The sequence below is a fragment of the Chlamydomonas reinhardtii genome, chromosome 3 (genome assembly GCF_000002595.2).
Source record: "Chlamydomonas reinhardtii strain CC-503 cw92 mt+ chromosome 3, whole genome shotgun sequence".
In the NCBI taxonomy this organism is placed as follows: domain Eukaryota; kingdom Viridiplantae; phylum Chlorophyta; class Chlorophyceae; order Chlamydomonadales; family Chlamydomonadaceae; genus Chlamydomonas; species Chlamydomonas reinhardtii.
In genome coordinates, this window is record NC_057006.1 from 4,492,480 (window position 1) to 4,512,781 (window position 20,302).

The window sequence follows — 20,302 nt, forward strand, 5'->3', positions numbered from 1 at the left end:
TCACGGGCAGTGGCCGTGGCAAGCCGTGGCAAACACACCCTAGAATTACGCGTCCCTGTAGGGACTTACGCCACTTGCACTTGTTTGGCAAATCCACGTAGCAAAACGAATTCAACTTGCATACCCATAGACTGCTCGAACCCGCTTGGGCGGGATTTGCCTTGACGGGCTTGTTTGCAGCTCTGGGAGCAGCTAGCAACCATGTACGGGTTCGAGATGATGTCATTCAACATTAAGGATGGCTTCCTTGGTGCGTCGCGGGCAGGGGAGGGCAGGCCAGCGCACCCGGGCCGAAATGAACTCGTCTGTGGTCTTTGGCACCTGCAGAAGGCGTTGTGCGGAGCCACCGGACAGGCATGCTTACGGTGGCTGACTACAACAACCTCTCGCAATGCGAGACGCTGGAGGACATCAAGCTGAACCTGGTGAGTGGCCTTGCCCAGCGAGGCGGCAATCAGCACCTTCTTCTGCTGTTGGCCACCTTTCCCGACTGGACCTTGAATCTTTAATGCATATAACATACAGACGGCCACCGACTATGGCCCGTACCTGGTCAACGAGGCCTCGCCCATCTACACCGCGACGATTGTGGACCGCTGCACGCAAAAGCTGGTGAACGACTGGAACTACATGCGCACCCAGGTGAACTTCTTGGGGCTAGCAGGGAGGCTGGCCGGGGGAGGGGCAGCGTGCAGTTCCGCGTGCAAGAGGCCTGCTCAGGTACCGCCTGCTCGGCTGTGCCCGACCCTTCCCGTCACTTTCGCCCCCGTCGCCAGGCCGATGAGAACCTGGCAATGTTCATGGACTACTGCACGTACGGTCACATGATTGATAACGTGGTGCTCATCGTGACGGGCACGCTACACGAGCGCGACGTGCAGGTGAGGCGCAACAGCCAAGGGATGGATGGGGGGGGGGGGGCGATGGAAGGTGGATGCGGGTACACGAATGTGTTTCGGGATATGAGGCTCTTGTGAACGCCATCAAGGCGGCAATGTGGCCTGCCAGCGCAAGTGGCACTTGTGGCACGGCGGTCGGTACGTGGACAACAAGCAGGCGCTAAGGAAGGCAGCGGCTACTCGGCCACGCAGCCTGGATGTGGCTGCAGTGGAGCAAAGTGTCTGACGCGGACTGGGGCTGCGAGCAGGAGCAGTCATGCCAATGCTGGAGCTTGTGGCTGCAGCAGCAGCAGCAGCAGCAACAACAACAGCCAGCAATAAGCTGGCTTTGGTGGCGCCCGTGCACGCCTCGGGTTGGGGCCGGGTATGCTTGGCTGCACAGCGGCGCGTGTGGAGCTATGTCAGCGGCTCGGTGGTTGCACTGGCCGTTTGGGCTTCGCCACACGCGGGCCGGTGCATCAGGCCATTCAGCCAGGCGAGCTGCGTACAGCAGGCGCTTCGCAGTGCGTGCATGGCGTAGAACTCGATAGGGGCGGCTCGGTGCAAGGAGCTGTGGTGGTGGTCAAGAAACGCCGGAAGACGGGCGCTTGAGCAGCAGCGGTTCGCCCTCAACCAGCGAGGGGCGCCAACGCAGCGATTCCCGCATGCATGCCTGCAGCCGCAATCGCGGCATGGGCGTGGCGTGGTCAAAATCTGGCACACCCCTTGCCGTGGCATCTTCACCCGACCGATCCGGACCGCAGCGCACATAACGTGCTCGCACCACATCGTCACCACATGCTCCCCCCTCCTCGGTCCCTTGCATCACCCCGACCACCACCGCACGGCACAACAAACAGTTGCTCTTGCTATTCCCTCATCCACCACCGCCGCACCACCATCACGCCATCGCAACCCCCACCATGACACCACCACCTGCAGGAGCTGCTGGACAAGTGCCACCCGCTGGGCATGTTCGACTCCATAGCCACGCTGGCGGTGGCGCAGAACATGCGCGAGCTGTACCGGCTGGTGCTGGTGGACACGCCGCTGGCGCCCTACTTCTCCGAGAACCTGACGCACGAGGACCTGGACGAGATGAACATCGAGATCATGCGCAACACGCTGTACAAGGCCTACCTGGACGACTTCGCGGCCTTTTGCCAGAAGCTGGGCAGCACCACGGCGGAGATCATGGGCGACATGCTGGCGTTCGAGGTGTGGGAGCAGGGGCGGGCGTGGGGCGTGGCGCGTGGGACATGGGGGCAAGCGTGAAATGTGTATCACGTGTGCGCAAGACAATGGCGTCGCGTGTGATGCGGGCACGGGATGTGTCAGACGTCGCGGCGGTATGCGCGGCCTGGGTCAGGCGGTCAGCTGTTTAAGGGACCTGTCGTCCCGCCCCTTCACTTGCCGCGCCCCGATCGCTACACACGCCGTGCGCAGACCGACCGCCGCGCGCTGAACATCACGCTGAACTCGATCGGCACGGAGCTGACGCGCGACGACCGCAAGAAGCTGTACTCCAACTTCGGACTGCTGTACCCGCACGGCCACAACGAGCTGGCCATGGCGGAGGACTTCGACCAGATCCGCTCCGCCATGGAGAAGGTGCCCGCCTACAGCGGCATCTTCAGCAAGGTGCGCATGTGCGCGTGCGCCTGTGCTTGTGCGCTCGAGGGGTGGCAGGCACGCCTTTCGTAATGTGGCGGCCTGACGGGGCGGGGCGGGCAGCGTGGAAGGCTGGCGATGTGCCCCTGGCCGTCTGGCTGGCGATGCTGTAACGGCCTACCCCGTACTGCAGCTGCGCATCGGGTGCCGGCGTCGCGACCTCCCTCCCTGTCACGCAACCCAAACTGACCCTCCACCTCCCACGCCACCTCCCACCTCCACTCCACCCTCCGCAGCTGGGCTACGGCGAGAGCCAGATGCTGGACAAGCTGCTGTACGAGGAGGAGGTCAAGAAGTGCGTGGACTGCTACGAGCAACAGTTCCACTACGGCGTCTTCTACGCCTACATGAAGCTCCGCGAGCAGGAGATCCGCAACATCATGTGGGTCAGCGAGTGCGTGGCGCAGGACCAGAAGGGCCGCATCGCCGACGGCATCGTCTACCTGTTCTAAATGGCAACTGGCGCGATGCGTGCGTGCACGTGTTGTTGGCTGGGGCAGAGCTGGAGGCATAGGTGTGTGGGAAGCGCTGGAGCCGGCGGGTGCGCTGGAGCCCGCCGACGGGAGGTCTGGAGGAGTGAGGAGTGGAGCTGGCTGCGGAGTGGGCTGCAAGCAGCAGCGCAGCTAGAAGCGGGAAGCTGCGCGCGGCCTGCTATCAGCCGCGAATGGAGGAGCTGGGTGAAGCGAATCTAAAGGGCCTGGTCATGGGGGAAGGGCTGTGTGGTGGGGCGAGCGCGAAGGAGCGTGATAGCCGGTGTGGCTCCGGTACGTAGCCCGGGGCTGCGGGGTGCCATCGGCATCGCCGGTGCCGCATGAAGGTACATCGGGGTCGGAGGGGGGGAGGGGGTTACAAGTATGCTGCGGCGAGAGGCAGACGGTGCGATTGTTCCCGTATGCATAGAAGCAAAGAGAGGTAGCGACATGAGTGATGAGAGAATGACCGCGACTGAAATGCTGCGCGCTGCGCCCCACATGAGGAGCGTTTCGGGGCTGACAGTTTTGACCTGCTGAACTGCGGATGTGAGTGACCTGCTGAACTGCGGATGTGACGGCTGCGGATTGGGAAGAGGAGGCTGTTTGTAACACGACGATGCTACATGCGCCACACTAAGACGTGTGCAGTCAGCGGAGGGTAGGAGTGCTGCGCAGGGGAGGTGAACCTCTCAGATGACAGGGAAGCGTAAGGTTACATGGGGGGGCCTGCGCAGCGCACAGTGTGCACCCCCAACGGAGGCCCCCGAAGCGCAGCGCGTCAGCACGCCACAGAAACGCTGCATATGGCGCACTAGAGCTAGAAAGTTAAAAGCGCCTGTGTAACAAGCACAACTTTGATGTCAATTTCAAACTGAGTTCATCGCATCACCGCTCGTTGCGTCTACAGATGCATATAATATCAGCAGCATATCAATACTAGCGTTGGTCACCGCGCTATAGCTTGTATACCGACAGACACGATGAGACAAGAGAATGTCGTAGGTGGCGAGCCCCAGGCGAAGCGTCCCAAGCCCTCTCTTGTCGGCAGCCGCTCAGGCAAAGCTGGTGTTGCACTGCAAGACTCGCGTCCCGTCAAAGTCGGCGAAACAGCGACCGCCGTGCACGGCCAGGTGGTGGGAACAGGTGCAGCCGCCTGTGCCGTCACCCCAACCGCGGCTGTGGTGCTGGTCGATTCTTCTGTGCGGGGACACAACGCGCGGCGGAGCCTGGCTCAAAATGTTGCGCAGAAGAGCGGCGGCAGCTTCGTTGTCGTGGCGGTGCGTGCAAGGGCAAGGGGCTGACCTGGGACGGCACCACAAAAGGACCTGTGCCGCAGTAGGGACCCACGCAGGGCGGTGGCACGCCTTCATACCGTGTGTCCGGCCTGAGCACTCTGAAGTCATTCTCATGTACCGCTGATTCAGCGCCCAATATCCTTGCCCAACCCAGGCGGGCTCTGCCGAGCAGTACCTGCAACAGCAGCAGCGGGCGGCGCCAGCCGGCACCGGCGCCATCGCACACGTCGGCCGCGACGGCGCTGCCAAACCTTCTGCTCCCGCCGCAGCTCCCATCCACCCCCCAGTCACCCACCTGGTGCTGGGCGGCGCCACCCTGGCCTCAGCGGCAGCGGCGGCGGCGGCGCGGCGGCGGCTGGGGCCGGCTCTGGAGGCGTGGGGCCCGAGCTGTGTGCTGCTAGATGAGGCATGGCTGACTCAGCTCATCAGCAGCCGCCAGCTTCCGCCCACTGCCGGCTTTGTGCTGCGGAATCTGCAACACGCAACGGCACCAGCGGCGGCTGCGACGGCGGTTGCGAGGGTGGCGGCGATAGCAAGGGTCGGCGCGCCGGCGGCTGCCACGGGTGCGTTGCGCAGGGTCGGGGGCTGTGTCTGTGGCTTGGATGGAGTTGCTTTGGCCATCCGGCTCTCGAAAGTCAGGACGCAGGAGCCTGCTGCTTAATCCATGGACCTCTATAAATAAGCAGTCAGTAGCCATTTGCCCGGCCTCCAAACAGGACTCGGCGCCGGCGTTGCTCCAGCAGATGCACGCCCAGCGGCCACCGCCCCAACCGCCGCTGCCAACTGCACCGCCGCTGCCACTGCCACTGCCACGACCGGCGCCGCGGCCGGCGTCACGGGCGTTGCGTCTGCAGCTCCGCTCGCGGCGTCCGGGGCGGGGCCGCTGGCGCCTCGTGGGGCTGAGGGGCGCTTTGAGCGGTGGCTGGGCTGGTGGTCGCAGGAGCTGGATGGCCTGGACGAGGTCGGCGTCATCATGCAGGTGCGAACAGGGGAGGGTGCGACCTGTGCCGCATTCCTTGCCTTGTGTCGTCGTTGGGTGCAGTCAAGCGCAGCCAAGCTCAGCCAAGGGCAGAGCCATGTAGCGCCGTACTGGTAGAACTCATGGGGTCCGTCTGCATGCCGCCTCGCTGCTGTGCCCTGCGTGCATTGCACACCCAAGCGATTCCTTGTGCGGCGCCGGCACACGCTACCTCTCACATGTTATGTGTCCGCAGTGCTGCAGCTGCTTTCATACGCTCCATGCATGTGTGGTGGTGTGCGACTGCCACTGCCTGTAGGCGCGCTTCAACGACGCACGCTGCGCCGCCATCGGCAACGCGCACATCACTGCGGGACTGCGAGAACTCAAGGCGTATGAGCGGGCGGTGCAGGCCAAGGACGACGAAGTCGGCGTGCGGGTGAGCCATGGTGACACCGGGGTTGAGAAATGAAGGGACGGACACGGAGACACCGGCATGCAGACATGGGGCCTTACCCCATCGCCCCGCACTCCCTTTCTATGTCTAGCAAATTCTGACGTCGTCCGCATCCGCCACAGGCGCTCGCCTACGCCCGCGCCGCCGCCTCGGTGCAGGCGTGCGCTTTCCGCGTCACCCCCGACCTCAGCGAGCAGCGGGTCACGCAGCTGCTGCCCTTCGTGGATGCCGCCTGCGCCGCCGCCATCCGACAGCTGGCCGCCACAGGCGCCGCCGCCGCGGCGGCGGCCGGCGGGCCGCCGGTGCCGTGCACGCCGGCGACACCCTACACGCCGTCCTCGCCACCGGGTGTGCCTGCGCCTGAACGGGAACGGGAACGCGCGGGACAGCAGGCGCAGTGTGCGCAAGCACCGGGAGCGGCGGAGGCAGCAGCAGTGCCCGCTGCGACGCCGCCGCGCGGCGCGCCCGGCGCTACTGCTCCCGCCTTGCCAGCAGCCACTCCAGTAACGACAGCTGCAACAGCAGCAGCAACCGCCGCAGCAACCGCCGCAGCGGCTGCGGCGGCCGCCATGGCTGGTGCCACGTGTGACCGACTGGAATGCTTTCGCCGGGACCTGCCCGTCGCCAGCAGTCGCTGCGGCGTGCGGCCGCACACGGCGGGCGCGGCCACGAGGCGGGCGCTCACCAAGCTGCCGGGCGTGGGGCCCTCACTTGCCAAGATGTAAGTGCCCGCACAGGTGCCAACCGCCGCTGCTGCTGCTGCCGCTGGTATGGTGGCCGGCACAGGTCGCAGAGTCCCGTTATAACCCCCTCCCCCCCTGTGCCGCTCCCTTCTCACCACGTCCCTGCCTGCATTGACCGCTCCCCCAAAGATTGCCTACAGTCTACCATTTCTTTAGCTAATCATGATTGTAATCCCCCCCAACCAGATGGTATGACGCCGGCATTCGCTCCTTGGCGGAGGCGGCGCGGCGGCTGGCGCCGGGTGCCGGTGGCGGCGGCCTGCCCGGCGGCCGGCCGCCCGCCGGACTGCAGTTTGCGCTGCGGCACTGGTCCGACCTCACCACGGACGTGACGGCGGCGGAGGCGGCGGAGATGGTGGCGGCGGTGCACGAGGCCCTGGTGGCGGCGGCCTCGCCGCGCCACCTGCGCAAGGCCGCCGCTGATGCGGGAGCGGGGGCGCAAGCCGCCGCTGCTGGCGCCGCCGCCGACGGAGCAGCGACAAGTGCTGCGGGCGCCGCGGGCGCACAGGTGGCGGCGGTGGGGGGCGGCGTGCGCGTGACGGCGCCGGGTGTGAGTGTGGGGCCCACGGGCTGGCAGGTGCACTGTGTGGGCGGCGGGCGGCGCGGGCGGCCCTCGCACGACCTGGACCTTATGGTGTGCCACCCGGCGGTGGCCAGTGCGGAGCAGATGTCTCAGCTGTTCGAGGCGACCCTGGGGCACCTGATCGCATCAGGTGCGTGGCGCTCCGGCTGCTCGGCTGGGAGACCGAACGGGGGCATGTGTATACCATAACGTAGGTATGTGTATACATAAAGCGGAAATGAATGAAACGGCATTGGGGCGGGGGGAGGGAGCTGGGAGGCTGGCGCAGAACCCTTTTATGTCGCAATAATAAAGCGAACCCGCTGGGAGGGTGCTGTTAAGCAAAGCGTAATAATGGTAACTGGCGGGGTGCGTAAAGCGGCGGGCTTGTTACTCAGATAGCAACGGCATTACAGTTGTAAGGAAGTGATGACTGCTCTAACTCAAAGGTAAGTCGACGTTGCGAGCTGTGTACGCCATGCATCGTGGCGTAAGACGGACAATGCTTATAGAATTCCGCCAAGCCCCGGCTTACTGTTACTACGGAACGTCACGTTTTGAGGACGATACCCGTGGCATCACAGCGCTACACGCCCAACCCTGCACTCTTCTGCACCCTCAACGCGCGTTGCCCCGCACTCGCCGTACAATCGCAGGCCGGATGCTGCCGCGCGAGGGCAACCTGACACGGGTGCAGGTGCGCGCCATGGCGGGCGTGCAGGCCAGGCTGCAGGCGGACCTAGCACGCAGCCGCATGTCGGATGACGCCGTGGCCAACCCGCGCAGCATCAACGACGGGTGCGTGTCGTGACTTGGGGGTCACGCGGGTTGGGCCTTGGGGCTGGGCCTCACGCACACACTGGTAGCGGGCGGTTTGTGGTAGCTCAGTAGCCCGCCCATCCTCGCCCTTGCACCGACAATGGCGCCTGCCTGCCGCCGCTCGATCCCAGGAGACGCCGCTCGAACCACCTCCTGAGTCCTGAGTCTGTCTCTCCCCAGACGGTGCCACCTGCCTACCTGTTCCCTCTCCCCCCTTGCGCATGCCACCACCCCCTTTCACCAACATTGCAACCATCACAACCAACGATGCAACCACCACCACCACCACCACCACCACCACCACCACCACCACAGCAACCGACACTGCAGCCATCACCGCAACCCTGCCTCCAGGCTTGACCACGTGTTCGGCGTGTTCCGCACCGCCGCCGGCGCCCTCAAGCGACTGGACGTCATCTGCGTGCTGCGGCCCTGGCTGCCGCACGCGCTCGTGGGCTGGTGGGTGCCGCGGGCGTGGCACGGGCGCCCGACTGGGTGATGCCACCCCGCCGTGCACCCAGCCAGTCAGCAAGGGGCGGAGCGGGCGCGTGGTCGTTTTGCCAGAGGAGGCGGTTAGGCGCCAGCGCGCGTTCCCAACGCAGATCTGCGAGTTTGCGACAAGCCACATGGCACACCTCTCGGCCCTCCCGCCGCCCCCTGTGGCGCAGGTCTGGCTCGACCCAGTTCCTGCGCTTCCTGGGCCAGTGGGCCAACAGCCGCGGCCTACATCGCAGCAACCACGCGTTGTATGACCGCCGGAGTGAGTGGGTTGCAAGGCGGGGCATGGGGTGGGGACCACGCCGCCAATGCGCACAAGTCTGGCCGGCTTGATGGCACAGGGCAAGAGGTCGGGCCGGTGGCTGTGGGGCATTGGCTATGGTAGCTAGTGGTGGTGGTGGTGGCGGTTGATCACTGCAGCTGCAGCGGCTGGTGGTGTAGCCCATCTTGTTTGACTCCTCCTCCCCTGCGGCTGCCCTTCCTTGCCCACCCTCCGGCCTCCGCAGCCCTGAAACCGGTGGAGGGAATTGAGGACGAGGCGGACTTGTTTCGAGCGCTGGGGCTGCCGTATCGGCCTGCTGAGGACAGGCAATGCCCATGATGGCTACGCCCCCCCCCTCCTCGCCTCGCAGCACCTTGTGGCGTACGGTCACCAATGCTTGGCCAAGCGGCGCAAGGGGGGAGCTGGGAGCACAGCGACGGCCTGGCTCGCAGCTTATCGCGCGAATATGTCAGTCGCGAGCAATCGAGTTTTTGGCATTGCGGGCCGTAAAAAAGCGCGAGGTACGAAGATGCAAACTGGGGCGTGCCCTGTCTGACGGCATTTGTTCGTAGACATCAACGCTTGATCAAAGAAAACTCATTTGCATCGACACTGTCAAGCTGTCTGCTAGCGAGTCTCACATCGGATGAGACGCACCCAAACTCAACGCTCTGACTTCTAGTCTCACCCTGCTTTAGTAGGTGAGGTTTTACACCCATACCGTCGGCAGCTGTTGAAGGCGTTGCAAGTCGAGTCCCGGCACACCGCGTTTCTCCTCAGTTGTGCTAAGCTTGCTGGTGTACTCGCACTAAGACCTGTCAGCTACATAGTATGCTGCGGCAATAGCTGGTGAATCAAGGACGGTGCGTGGCGCAGTACTTTCTGATTCCCCACATAACGATGGCCCAAGAGGGGCTGGATATGTCGACACATGGAAGCAAGCTTGGTCGACTCATGGACCGGGTAGATAGCGCTGGGTGCGAGAGTTTCCACGTGCTGCCAGCACTCTCATCGCCGCTCATCCGGCACGTTTCCTCGCCAGCTGCGTTTCTACTGGTGGCATCCGAATCAAATGTAGCCTTGCCTGGCTGTGATCGCTCGGGCCCATCGTCATTCGCCCATATTCGGCACTACAATGCCCAGAAGACAAAACCCTCGCCTCAGCTGCCGGGACTGCTGGGATTGTCCACCAGCCAACGTGCGGCCAGTAGTGACCTGCCTCCGCAATCGTGGCTGCTTGACGGCCCGGCGGGCGCCCCCAGCGCGCCGTTGCCGCCGCGCTCTGGCGCGGCTGTTTCCGCTGCTGCCCCCGCCGGCTCCCGGAGCCAACCCCAGCCACTCCACACACACCAATTCGTGTTTCAAGGCGAGCCCGGCTCCCCCGCTACTTCAGAGGAACGCTGCTTCCTGGCTGCGAGTGCCAATGTGCACAGCGGCAGCGGCGCAGGCAGAAACGTTATTCTTGCAGCAGCCGGCACCCGCGCGGCGCCAATGGCCTGGTTTCGTGTCAACACCGCAGTCGCGGCAGCCAACGTCTCCTCCGCCTGCTCATCAACGGGCGCCCTGCCCTTCACCATCACCACCACCGCCACCACGCTCGCGCCGCCCGGAGACGTGAACACAGACGAGATGGTGGAGGAGTTGTTCCGAGAGCACGAGCAGGAGGCGGCGGCGGCGCTGCAGAGGCAGCAGCGGCAGATGCAGCAGGCAGCGGCCAACCTGCGCTCCGCACTCACCCAGCTGCCGCTGCAACAGCAGCATCACCCAGGGAACCATCGACAGGAACAACAGCAGCAGCAGCAGCAGCAGCGGGCGCGCCGGTCCGCCTCGGGCGCCGTCGACGACTGCTTTGGCGGCGTGCTGGCGCTGGCCGGGATGCAGTCCGCCGCGGCTGGTGCCGGCGCCGCCACCAACGCGGTCGCTTCGGGCGGCGTATGCAGCAGCGGCTGGTCTTGGATGAGCCCTGCGGCCGATGACGGCACCGCCACTTACAACAGCAACAGCAGCAACCTGTCGTCACTGCTGGGGCCGGCCAGCGGTACCTTTGCTGGCGGTGGCGGCGCGGGCCCCAACAGCGCCGGCGCGCTGACGCTGCAGTTTGACATCACGCGCCTCGCGCTGTCTGGCGGCGGCGGCAGCGGCGGCGGCGGCGGCGGCGGCGGCTCGGGCCCCGGCACTCGCCCCGCCTCCGCGCCCGACATGCCCCTGCCGGTGTGGAGCCCTCGCGCGGCGGCGCAGGCTCAGCCGTGCGTCGCATCGGCGTCGCATGCGACGTGGGCAGATGCCGACAATGACGATGTTGACCTGACGGCGGGTGGTGCGACGCTGGATGAGCCAACACTGGCGCCCGCGACGCTTTGTGCGCTGATCGCGGAGGTCGGCGGCGGCAGCTCCGACGCCGGCGGCGCCGCCGATGTGGGCAGCTGTAATGCCGGCGGCGGCGGCATGTTGGTGCTCGACACGGAGCACGCCGGCGGCGCGGGCGCGGCGGCGGGTGCCGGCGGAGGCGGGGTTGTCGGGCCTAACATGGCAAGCGTGACCCTGGCCGGCGCTGGTGGCGCGCCTGTTGCACCCGTCACACGCGACTTGGGGGACGTGCCCTCAATTCTTGCACCGAGTGGCTCCCACGCCGCCTTCATTTCTCCAAAATTTACCACAGCGGTGGCGCCCGCTGCCGCAGCCTCGCCGCCATTCGCTGAGCGCCGCATCGCGCGCGGCAGTAGCAGCGGACCTGCGACCGCGCCGGTAGCCTTCGCAGCAGCTTACCAAGGCCTTTCCAACGCGGCGCCCAGCCGTGATGACAATAATAGCAACCTTGCCGATGCGGCCGCGGCGGCCGGGGGCGTTGACGCTATGGATGTTGACTTCGGTGGTCGCGCCACACGTGCCCGCACCTGCTTACGGGGCGCGGCACAGGCGGTGGCGCTGCCGCCACTGCTGTCTCCTCGCCCCGACAGCGGCTGCCTGCCAGGCACGGCGCTTGCTGCCGCTGCAGCCAAGCCCGCCGCCTCAGCTGCCGCAGCCGCAGGCGGCAGCACCGCGCCGGCGCCAGCCCTCTCGAGTGGAAGCGGCAGCGGCAGGGGCAGTGGCAGCAGGGGTGCCAACGGCTGCCAGTTGGGCTTCGTTGCCGCCGCCGCCGCTGCCGCCGCACTGCCAGCTGCTGTAGTCAAGCTGGAGGGGGACGCGGCCGGCGGCTCTGGCGTTGTGGGCTGGGCCCGTGGCGCCGCCGCAGCCTTGGGCGTCAAAGCTGATGAGGGGCTCGTGAAGGCCGAAGGGCTGGTTGCGGACTTGACGGCCGGCAAGGGCAATGGTGGTGAGGGCGACGACGACGTCGAGCTGAACACGCTGCTGGCTGCGCGCTTCAAGCGCCGGCCGGGCCGCGTGCCCAAGGTGTTCGCCAAGCTGGGGCCTATCGCCGACCTCGCAAAGAGTGAGTGAAATGGTGGACAAACGCGCGCGTCTTTTGCAAACATTATGTATGGCGTATGGTTTGCATGGCCAGGCCGCGTGCCGCGGATGTACGGCCTGCTCGGCGCTCGACGGGTCGTGCTATGCAACCCAGCGGCAGCCTTATTAACCGGCGGTGACCTCACAGTTTACTTCTCATGCCTGCCCTGCCCTGCTGCTGCCGTATGCAGACGCCGCCGCGGGCAAGGTGCAGCTGCCCAAGGAGCAGCTTCGGGAGCTCGTGGTGACGGTGGAGAGCAGTCTGGCCCAGGCGCACACGGAAGCCAAGGCACGTTTCCGGGGCGGCGTGCTGTGCTGTGCTGTGCTGTCAGAGGGGTTCCAGTGCCTATGAAGAGACTGCAGTTTAGTGAACACCGGGCATTGCGCAAAGCTTCAAAGCTGCTGGCAAAGTTCTAATCCACTAGGAAGGACAGACACGCAATAAGGCGTGTCAAAGTTCTAATCCACTAGGAAGGACAGACACGCAATAAGGCGTGTGGGGTCGCTCGTGTGTGTGTGCGCGCGTGTGTGTTTGCATGTGTGCAGGAAGACTGCCGCGCCCGCAACCGCGTGGCGCAGCAGCGCTTCCGCAGTCGCCAGAGGGTAGGTGCGTGTGTGCATGTGTGCCTGATCTACCGTGATCTAAACATGTTTGCATGCGTCTGTAAATGCGTGCCAGCTGCTTGCAAGCTGTGTGCTTTCTTTTCTACATGATGTGTGCGTTACTTGCAGTTTCAGGTCGCTGAGTGCGTGGCCACGCCCATAACGCAAACATATTGTATCCTTATCCGACTCATGTTGCTGTGTCTTTGGGCGGCTGTCCGCAGGAGGCGATTGCGGCACTGCAGTCCAAGGTGGAGGAGCAGGAGCAAATTATTGCGGAGCTACAAAACCGCATCAAGCTGCACGAACAACAGAAGCAGCAACGTGCGGGCCTGCTGGCGGAGCAGCAACAGCAACAGTAACAGCAGCAACAGCAGCGCTAGGGCTGTCATAAGCAGCTGCAGGTGCGGCAGCGGTGGCGGCGGCGGGGGCAGGGGTCGTAGCACTGTTTGCAGCGTCGACGATTTCCGGAACGAACGATGACGCCGGTTGTAGAGGCGGGTTCGTGGTGATGTGGGAAAGCCATTGTGTACGGATGGGAACGTGCAGACCCCTGCTGTACCAATGCGGCAAGTCGCGCAACCTCGAACGTCAGCTGGGGCATTCTTTGTTTGGAATGATTACAATTGCAGCCGTTGCAGACTATTCATCTTCGAACGCATGCTTTCGGCGGGACAAGCGGCGGGTGTGATCAATGGGGTTCTTCCTCCAGCCGGCCGGATAGGATATTGAACGGCGCGCGGTCGCACTTTTTGCTGACACGCCGCATCAGATAAGCATGTGTGCATACTTGAGGTGACAGCTGTGCTGCGGCAGGCCCCACCATTACGGGGCATGTTCCGAGTGGCCTCACCAGAAAGGGCAAGTCGCATTTATCTAATTGCAAGGACTCATGATAACAATCAGGGCAAGGGAAAAGTGGGCTGAGCTAAATAAGGAAAAGCCGCGTGCTGCTGCGGCCGTGTGCTAAAGTTTTGGTGATTCATAGAGCAGGGCTGGTCAATAGCCCAAGTATTTCTGTAAGCCCCGGGGAAGCACCTCCGCAACAGAGCTCCTTGTGGCGCCGGCGGAAGATCTGGGTATTGTGGGGATAGTGGTGACAGGATGCGCGCACAGTTGGCACCCGGGGTCCGGGCGGCCACAATGCGAGCTTGTTCAACGAGTGTTGCCTCCGTGTGTAGAGGAGCGGCGGAGTGGTCGCGGCCATGCTACCGGGACCCTGTGCGGCTTCAGGCTGTAGCGCTTGGCTGCCGTAGTTGTTTGTGCATTTTGCTTAGGGTGTATTGCTTAGTAATGTTAGTATCTATGCTTGGATACTGTCCGGGGCTGAGACTTGCCCTTCCAAAGCTAGCGTCACGGGGGTGCCGTGTGAGTGCTGTGTTCCGGACACACGCGTGTTCGTTCACTTCCCTGCTCTGCGCGTTTGCTATGGAACTGGTGCGTGTGCCGCGTGCTTGTTGCGGTGGGCTCTTGTGTGCGCCTTTCGGTGTTAGTAAACACGAAGATGGGAAACGGCGCCTTTCGGTGTGCGTGTCACAAGGCCGCCTCGGTGATTTCTGCGCCGGTGAGACCACTGGCGATATTTTCGGACTGGGACGTGCATGATCGCCGCTCGGAGCATGTGGCCGCTTGGCGTATCAATACGTCCGAGGGCGCGGACGCTGCGCGGACGCTGGGTTGTTTCTTTTTAAGCCATCATTCATCAACTTAAAATGCCGCTTACCTCGTAAGCAGCTTGCAAGGCAGGCTTGTTAATCCTGATGACCAATACGCTCAAAGATGCATTTTGCAACCAACTGCATGAGTTGTGTGCTGGGGGAGATAATAACACGCTGGTGTTAAAAGGGATCTACGGGTCAGTGCGTGGAGGATACGGGTGATGTGCGTGCCGTGCCAGTTTCACTGCCGGCGGAGGGTTTCAGTGCCTGTGTGCTGCTACCAACTGCTTTTGGGGATTTTAATCCTGAATAACAACAAGGTATCGAATACCGTGTTGCTACGCTGCAGCTCTAGACGTGCAGGGGAAAGAGCAAGGGATTGGGTATGTATGATGGAGGAAGGCGCTGCGGGGGTTGCCAACCGGGCGTGTGTCGGACCTGCGGCCGCAGGAACCCAGAGGGCTGGACACACGTCTGTGCGGTGGGCACACGTATGGGGCGAGGCAAATAGCGCAAAGGGTTAGCCGCTAGCGCTTTGCCTAATTTTCGAATTGTTCCAACCTATATTTGCTCAACGGATGCTGTGGAGTACGGTACATGGACTGCGCGTACCCGAAGGAAGGATTGGAGCCGTTCAACCTCTCAACCTGCAAGTCATCCAGCACCAGGTGGGCAGACGGAATGTGGCGGGGGCGCGGAGGGTGAGCGCGTGGCGCATCTTCTCAGGCTGCTCCTGTGCGTGCGGTGTTTGGCCTTTGTTGGTAATATTTGTGTGAGGTCTGGATCAGGTTGTGGGCAGCCAGACGGCTGTTGGGCCGCCAACTGCCCTCGCCCAGGAGCCTGCTGACGGCCAGGCTGTCAGCTGAGGGCCCGTGCTATCCCCGGTGTCAGCAGCTGCTGCTGGGCAGCTGCTGCTGTGGGGAATCGGCACACCGTCCGGCACGGTTGTGTCGTGCGTTGTAGGTGGCCGTAGTAGTTGTGTGGATGTGGATATGGCTCTGACGCCTAGTTACCGTTCAGTGCTGCGCGCGAGTAGTGCGGGCGAGTATTGCGTGTGAGCGCTTGTGGTTGTAAGGGCAGTGCCGTTACCGCTGCAAAAGAAGGAGCACTTGGAGCACGTGATAAAGAAGGCCAGGGCTGCGGGTACAAGACGCTCACAGACACCATAGCGCACGGGGGGGCGAGGGCGGGGGGGGGGGGCGGAGCACGGCAGTCGGGATGGGAACCCGTGGGGGCGTTGGGGCAACATGCAGACCGCTCAACGGGTGGTGATGAATAGATTCAGCCTTGCCGTAGCAAACTTTGCTTACATTCTTGACGAATACACCGATACATTGCAAGGCCTGAGCAAAACGCCTGCTTGCCTGAAGTTCAGTTGGTGTGTGGGCTTGCACTGTTGCAGTGGTCACTTTTACCAAGCCGCTAAGACCCAGCACATAAAATGGCAATGCGCGGTCAACTCAAAACGCCGATTGCCTCTGGCTCGCGGCCTGGGAGGCAATTTCGAGTGGTCCTCGCGCGCGCGGCCACAGCGCGGGCGCCGGCTGTAAAGGCTGGCGCGAAGCAATTATCTGTGCGTGAAGTGAGTTACAAAGCGGCTCGCACGACCACACAAAGCAGGTGCAAGCGAACGGCCTTCGCCGATTTCCTTTCCCACTCCCAGTCGGTGGCACCATCGCCACGGCGCCTATCATCACAACGGCATGAAATTTGCATGCTTGGCTTGGTACGCGCGCCAACCCAGTGGACTAAATTATCGGACCCCGCCAGCCCTCCCTTGCCTGCCAACAGCCCGTCCCTTCCCTCCACTTGCAGCGAGCGCTGGCCGAGCAGGCGGTGCTGTCAGCGCTGGCGAGCGCTCGCGGCCGCGGCAAGGAGGGTCTGAGCGAGGAGCAGCTGGAGCAGCTCAACAGGTGGGCGCGGGGCGGGCGGGGGGCGACGGGGTAAGGAGGGTCTGAGCGAGGAGCAGCTGGAGCAGCTCAACAGGTGGGCGCGGGGCGGGCGGGGGGCGACGGGGTAAGACGGAGAAGGGAAGTGGAGGCGGAGGAGGGGTGCCGCCTTGCCCCAGACGCCTTGCTACCTGCAACTAGGCGCTTGCCGGACTTGCGCTTGCCTGAACGCACTTGCGCATACACACACGCACACACGCACCCTGTGCCCGCACCCATACATACTTGCGCGCGCGCACACACTCACACACGCATACACACAGCACCGACAGTCAGTCGCACACACACTCAACCCGTGTATTCAGTGCGGTGGAGGCTCTTGAGGCGGACGGCGGTGTGGCCGACCCCACCACCCTGCCCGCGCTGGACGGCCGCTGGCGCCTGCTCTACACCTCCCGCCCCGGGTCCGCCTCGCCCATCCAGCGCACCTTCACGGGTGAGCAGTACTGGGCAGCAGGCGGGCCAGGTGCAAGGCCAGGGCCTCGGATGGATCACGGCCGCAGCCTAATGGTGCTGGCGCCCGTGCATGCCCCCACAGGGTATTGCCTGTGCTGCCGTACGTGTGCCGTACGTGTGCCGTACGTGCGCCTACGCCCCACGTGTGCGTAACTGACGTGTGGGTCTGCCACGCAGGTGTGGACTCGTTCAGCATCTTCCAGGAGGTGTTGTTGACGCAGGAGGGCGGCGGCGAGGACGGCCAGGAGGGCGGGCCGCGTGTGAACAATGTGGTGGAGTTTGGGGCGCTGGGATTTCTCAAGGTGCGTGTGCGCGTGTGTGTGTATATGTGTACGTGTGTATGTGCGTGTGTTTGGGGGGAGTTGTTTGCACCATCCCATCATAAATTACTATAAGCAGCAGATCAGGAGATGCATGCGCAAAAGGGCGAAGGAGAGCGCGGGGTGCGCAGGGTAGGGGGTGCAGGTCACTCGCTTCGAATCCCCGCTTTACCGAGACCCCCCCCCCACACACGTTTGCTTTTACATTCTAATGCACAGTGTCGACCCTTTCCCTTGTGCTTTCCTAACATGCACACACACGCGCACACACGTACGTATGCGTACACAGGTGGAGGCCCAAGCCAGCACGGACGGCCGACCGCTGCCTGGCTTCACGCCGCGGCAGGGTGAGGGTCTGCCGCTGTTTGGCAAGTCCAACAACTACCCCGCCGCTCGGCCCAACATGCGCATTGACTTCCAGGTGGGGTGGGGGGGGGGGCGGGATAACGGGCCCGAGCCCAACGAATACCCGAACCTTGGGGAGTGATGCATGGCGGGTTCGAGGCGTGAGACAAACCAGAAGCCACATGTGGGTTTTTCGGGTCTGGCGCAGAAGGGAGAAAGGAGAGAGGAGAGGGGCTGTAGGGAGGCAGTGAGGGACCGAGGGAGCAGCTTTTACACACACAAACATACCGGTATGCAGCCTGCTGCCCCTTTACAGGGGCTTTCTCGCGCTCTGCCTCTCTCTCACAAACTCCTCCTACATCCGCCCCTTCCCATTCCGCAGTTTGACCGCGCCGCCTTCAACTTCCGCTTCCTGCCCTTCACCATCCCCTACCCCGTGCCCTTCCGCATCCTGGGTGACGAGCGCAAGGTGGGTTGTGCGGCCCTGTGCCGCCCCGTACACGTATACACACACGCTTACACTGCCCTGCTTGTTTGCTGCCCTTGGACACGCAGGGCTGGATCGACGTGACGTACATGAACTCTGACTCCACGTTCCGCCTCAGCCGCGGCAACAAGGGCACACTGTTCGTGCTGGCCAAGGTGGGCAGCGCCGCGGGGGAGGCGGCAGGGATGACGCTGGTCTTAGCTCGAGGGGCGAGGGGCGAGGGGCGAGGGGCCACCTGAAGGGCCTGTCCTACCACCATGCGGCGGCGCTCGGCGGCGCTCGGCAGCGCTCGGCAGCGCCGCCTAGCCTCGCCACTACTCCGCACCGCTCTACCCATGTCACGCCGCCCTCATACATGCCCACCCTCACTCACACACGCCCCTCCCCCCACCTCCACAGGACGTGCCCATCAAGCAGCGGTTGATGGACGCAATTGCCGCCGCCGATGACGAGATGGTGGGGAGATGGCGGGGGGGAGAGGGAGCAGGGATGCTGCACGACCGGTAGTGTTGCGTGCCGCCGCAAGATGCCACATAACCCCACGGCCGTGGGCGCCCCGGGATACAGCCGCAGGCCACAGCCACCCACCTCCCACCCCTACCTCCCACCCATCTCCCACCTTGCACCTGCCATCCCTACCTCCCACCTCCCGCCTCTCCAGGTGATGTCTCTGGTGTCCCTGCTGGAGCAGGACTGCCCCACCCCGGCGCCCGCGCGCAGCCCCCTGGCCAGCGGCAACTGGCGGCTGGTGTGGAGCCAACAGGCGGAGAGCGCGTCGGCACTGCAGAAGTGGGGCAGCAAGCAGGCGGAGAGCTTCCAGGTATGCGCGCGTTTGCTGGCAACGAAAACGCAACGCGACCAGTGTGTGGTAGGGAGCACAAGGCAAAGAGTATGTGTTTGTATTTGTGCGTGTGTGCCCCGTGAGTGCGTGTAGCCCGCCCCGTCAGTGGGTGGGGCCGGAAGGAGCAGCGGCCAGGGTGCCGGGACCGGCAGCGAATAAGAGCGGCTGACTGGAGGAGGGCCGGCGGAGCGGCTGATGGTGCCACATGCACGCAATCGCTTCTGTGTGCGGGGCATCCTGCACGACACCCTGCTCAACCCGCAGATTTTGTAATGTTTCTGACAAACGCCGTCCACGTGTCTCGTGCTCGCACAGGTGATTGATGCCGAGGCCGGCACCGCCGCCAACATCGTCAAGCTGGGCGGCTGGGGCGAGGTGCGCGCCAACGCCGGTGTGGAGGCCGCTAGCGACACACGCACCGGCGTGGACATCACCGACGCGGCGGTGAGCGACAGGGTGCCGCTGGCTGCTGGCTGACTGGCTGTGTGTGTGTGTGTGTGTGTGTGTGTGTGTGTGTGTGTGTGTGTGTGTGTGTGTGTGTGTGTGTGTGTGTGTGTGTGCAGGTTGCTGCTGCTGTACGGTCACGCCAGGGCGCCGTCGCGCTGAACCGCCGATGCCAATGCGGCGGCTGCGAACGTTTGTTCCATCACATGTCTGAACCAACTTCTTTCCACTAACCACAACCCATACACGCACACACATTCACACATCCACGCAGCTGTACGTGGGGCCGCTGCGCATCCCGGTGCCCTCGCCGGTGCGCGGCTCCAAGGGCAGTACGCCCGGCTTCATCGACTGGCTGTACTTGGACGAGGACACACGCATCACACGGGGGTCCAAGGGCTCGCTGTTCATCCACCGTCGCGAGCCGCAGCCCGAGCTGTGAGCGGTGCGAGCTGTGTGGGATGAGGGGTGTGGCGTGAGGGGTGAGGGGTGTGGCGTGAGGGATGAGGGGCGAGGATTGAGTCATTGAGAGGGGTGGAGGCAGGTTGGGCTGAGATACTTATCGAGAGATTTACAGTTGATTGTGGAGTCCGGAGAGAAAGAAGCATGGAGAGATGTGGGTGAGAGGAATGGCGACAAGGCAAGGGAGGACTGGGAGTGTTTGAGAGGGTGCCGGGGCCTACGCGCCGTGCCAATGCGGCGTGCCTGAGCTGTGTGTGTGTGTGTGTGTGTGTGTGTGTGTGTGTGTGTGTGCGCGACACGTGCATTTGTGTGTGTACAGCATGTGTGTTTGTGTGGATGTGCTCGGGCGTGAGCACATATGCGTGTGCTTATGCAGTTATGCTGCAGGATGTTGCTACCTGCACTGACTGGAGTGAGTGTAGACTGCGTGGAGTAGACTGAGTAGGAGTAGGGTGCGTGTGGGCAGAGGCCCGAGGCCCCGAGCCCCGAGGGCATGTGTACCGTACTCGCGTAGTACATCCGAGGCCGGTGCCCATGTGGCAGGCTGTGTAACCCTGTGTTGCGGCGGCTCCCCCGCTTCATGCCCAGGCAGGCGGAGGCGTGGCAGGCCGTGCATGGGCGCGGCTAACGTCACAGGCCGGAGCGGCGGACCGTGATGTGCGTGTGGGAGGAAC

General features: G+C 63.8%; 4 protein-coding genes across 5 annotated transcripts; all 4 read left to right on the forward strand.

Annotated features, from left to right (window-relative positions):
- Window positions 1-60: 60 nt before the first annotated feature.
- On the forward strand, window positions 61-3,643 carry CHLRE_03g176250v5 (uncharacterized protein). Its single transcript, XM_001703388.2, has 7 exons — window positions 61-250; window positions 328-425; window positions 526-642; window positions 777-881; window positions 1,821-2,096; window positions 2,325-2,519; window positions 2,786-3,643. The coding sequence occupies exons 1-7, from the start codon at window positions 202-204 to the stop codon at window positions 2,999-3,001; spliced, it is 1,056 nt and encodes a 351-aa protein (XP_001703440.1). The 5' UTR covers window positions 61-201; the 3' UTR covers window positions 3,002-3,643.
- Window positions 3,644-3,850: 207 nt separating this feature from the next.
- CHLRE_03g176300v5 (uncharacterized protein) lies at window positions 3,851-8,972 on the forward strand. The gene is made up of 10 exons (XM_043060962.1): window positions 3,851-4,299; window positions 4,472-4,880; window positions 5,034-5,296; window positions 5,595-5,714; window positions 5,855-6,453; window positions 6,662-7,188; window positions 7,694-7,835; window positions 8,211-8,315; window positions 8,525-8,616; window positions 8,861-8,972. The coding sequence occupies exons 1-10, from the start codon at window positions 4,003-4,005 to the stop codon at window positions 8,953-8,955; spliced, it is 2,649 nt and encodes an 882-aa protein (XP_042926091.1). The 5' UTR covers window positions 3,851-4,002; the 3' UTR covers window positions 8,956-8,972.
- Window positions 8,973-9,020: 48 nt separating this feature from the next.
- On the forward strand, window positions 9,021-15,410 carry CHLRE_03g176325v5 (uncharacterized protein). The gene is made up of 4 exons (XM_043060963.1): window positions 9,021-12,046; window positions 12,255-12,352; window positions 12,610-12,666; window positions 12,891-15,410. The coding sequence occupies exons 1-4, from the start codon at window positions 9,517-9,519 to the stop codon at window positions 13,026-13,028; spliced, it is 2,823 nt and encodes a 940-aa protein (XP_042926092.1). The 5' UTR covers window positions 9,021-9,516; the 3' UTR covers window positions 13,029-15,410.
- Window positions 15,411-15,650: 240 nt separating this feature from the next.
- CHLRE_03g176350v5 (uncharacterized protein) lies at window positions 15,651-20,192 on the forward strand. Of its 2 annotated transcripts, XM_043060964.1 has the most exons (12): window positions 15,651-15,906; window positions 16,140-16,237; window positions 16,284-16,310; window positions 16,579-16,709; window positions 16,907-17,031; window positions 17,339-17,470; window positions 17,777-17,863; window positions 17,950-18,036; window positions 18,281-18,337; window positions 18,543-18,701; window positions 19,038-19,166; window positions 19,441-20,192. In XM_043060964.1, exons 1-12 carry the CDS (start codon window positions 15,766-15,768, stop codon window positions 19,606-19,608), a joined length of 1,341 nt encoding a protein of 446 aa, XP_042926093.1. In that variant the 5' UTR covers window positions 15,651-15,765; the 3' UTR covers window positions 19,609-20,192. The 2 variants fall into 2 exon arrangements, with proteins under 2 accessions (XP_042926093.1, XP_042926094.1); XM_043060965.1 differs by lacking the exon at window positions 16,284-16,310.
- The last annotated feature ends 110 nt before the right edge of the window (window positions 20,193-20,302 follow it).

Coding starts and splice junctions, on each gene's coding strand:
- CHLRE_03g176350v5 (XM_043060964.1), top strand. CDS start 15,766: ATGGCAATGCGCGGTCAACTCAAAACGCCGATTGCCTCTGGCTCGCGG. Junction 16,238..16,283: donor CAGCTGGAGCAGCTCAACAG/GTGGGCGCGGGG, acceptor GGAGGGTCTGAG/CGAGGAGCAGCTGGAGCAGC. Junction 17,471..17,776: donor ACATGCGCATTGACTTCCAG/GTGGGGTGGGGG, acceptor CCCATTCCGCAG/TTTGACCGCGCCGCCTTCAA.
- CHLRE_03g176300v5 (XM_043060962.1), top strand. CDS start 4,003: ATGAGACAAGAGAATGTCGTAGGTGGCGAGCCCCAGGCGAAGCGTCCC. Junction 5,297..5,594: donor AGGTCGGCGTCATCATGCAG/GTGCGAACAGGG, acceptor CACTGCCTGTAG/GCGCGCTTCAACGACGCACG. Junction 6,454..6,661: donor GGGCCCTCACTTGCCAAGAT/GTAAGTGCCCGC, acceptor CCCCCCAACCAG/ATGGTATGACGCCGGCATTC.
- CHLRE_03g176250v5 (XM_001703388.2), top strand. CDS start 202: ATGTACGGGTTCGAGATGATGTCATTCAACATTAAGGATGGCTTCCTT. Junction 426..525: donor AGGACATCAAGCTGAACCTG/GTGAGTGGCCTT, acceptor TATAACATACAG/ACGGCCACCGACTATGGCCC. Junction 2,520..2,785: donor ACAGCGGCATCTTCAGCAAG/GTGCGCATGTGC, acceptor CACCCTCCGCAG/CTGGGCTACGGCGAGAGCCA.
- CHLRE_03g176325v5 (XM_043060963.1), top strand. CDS start 9,517: ATGGCCCAAGAGGGGCTGGATATGTCGACACATGGAAGCAAGCTTGGT. Junction 12,047..12,254: donor TATCGCCGACCTCGCAAAGA/GTGAGTGAAATG, acceptor TGCCGTATGCAG/ACGCCGCCGCGGGCAAGGTG. Junction 12,353..12,609: donor AGGCGCACACGGAAGCCAAG/GCACGTTTCCGG, acceptor GCATGTGTGCAG/GAAGACTGCCGCGCCCGCAA.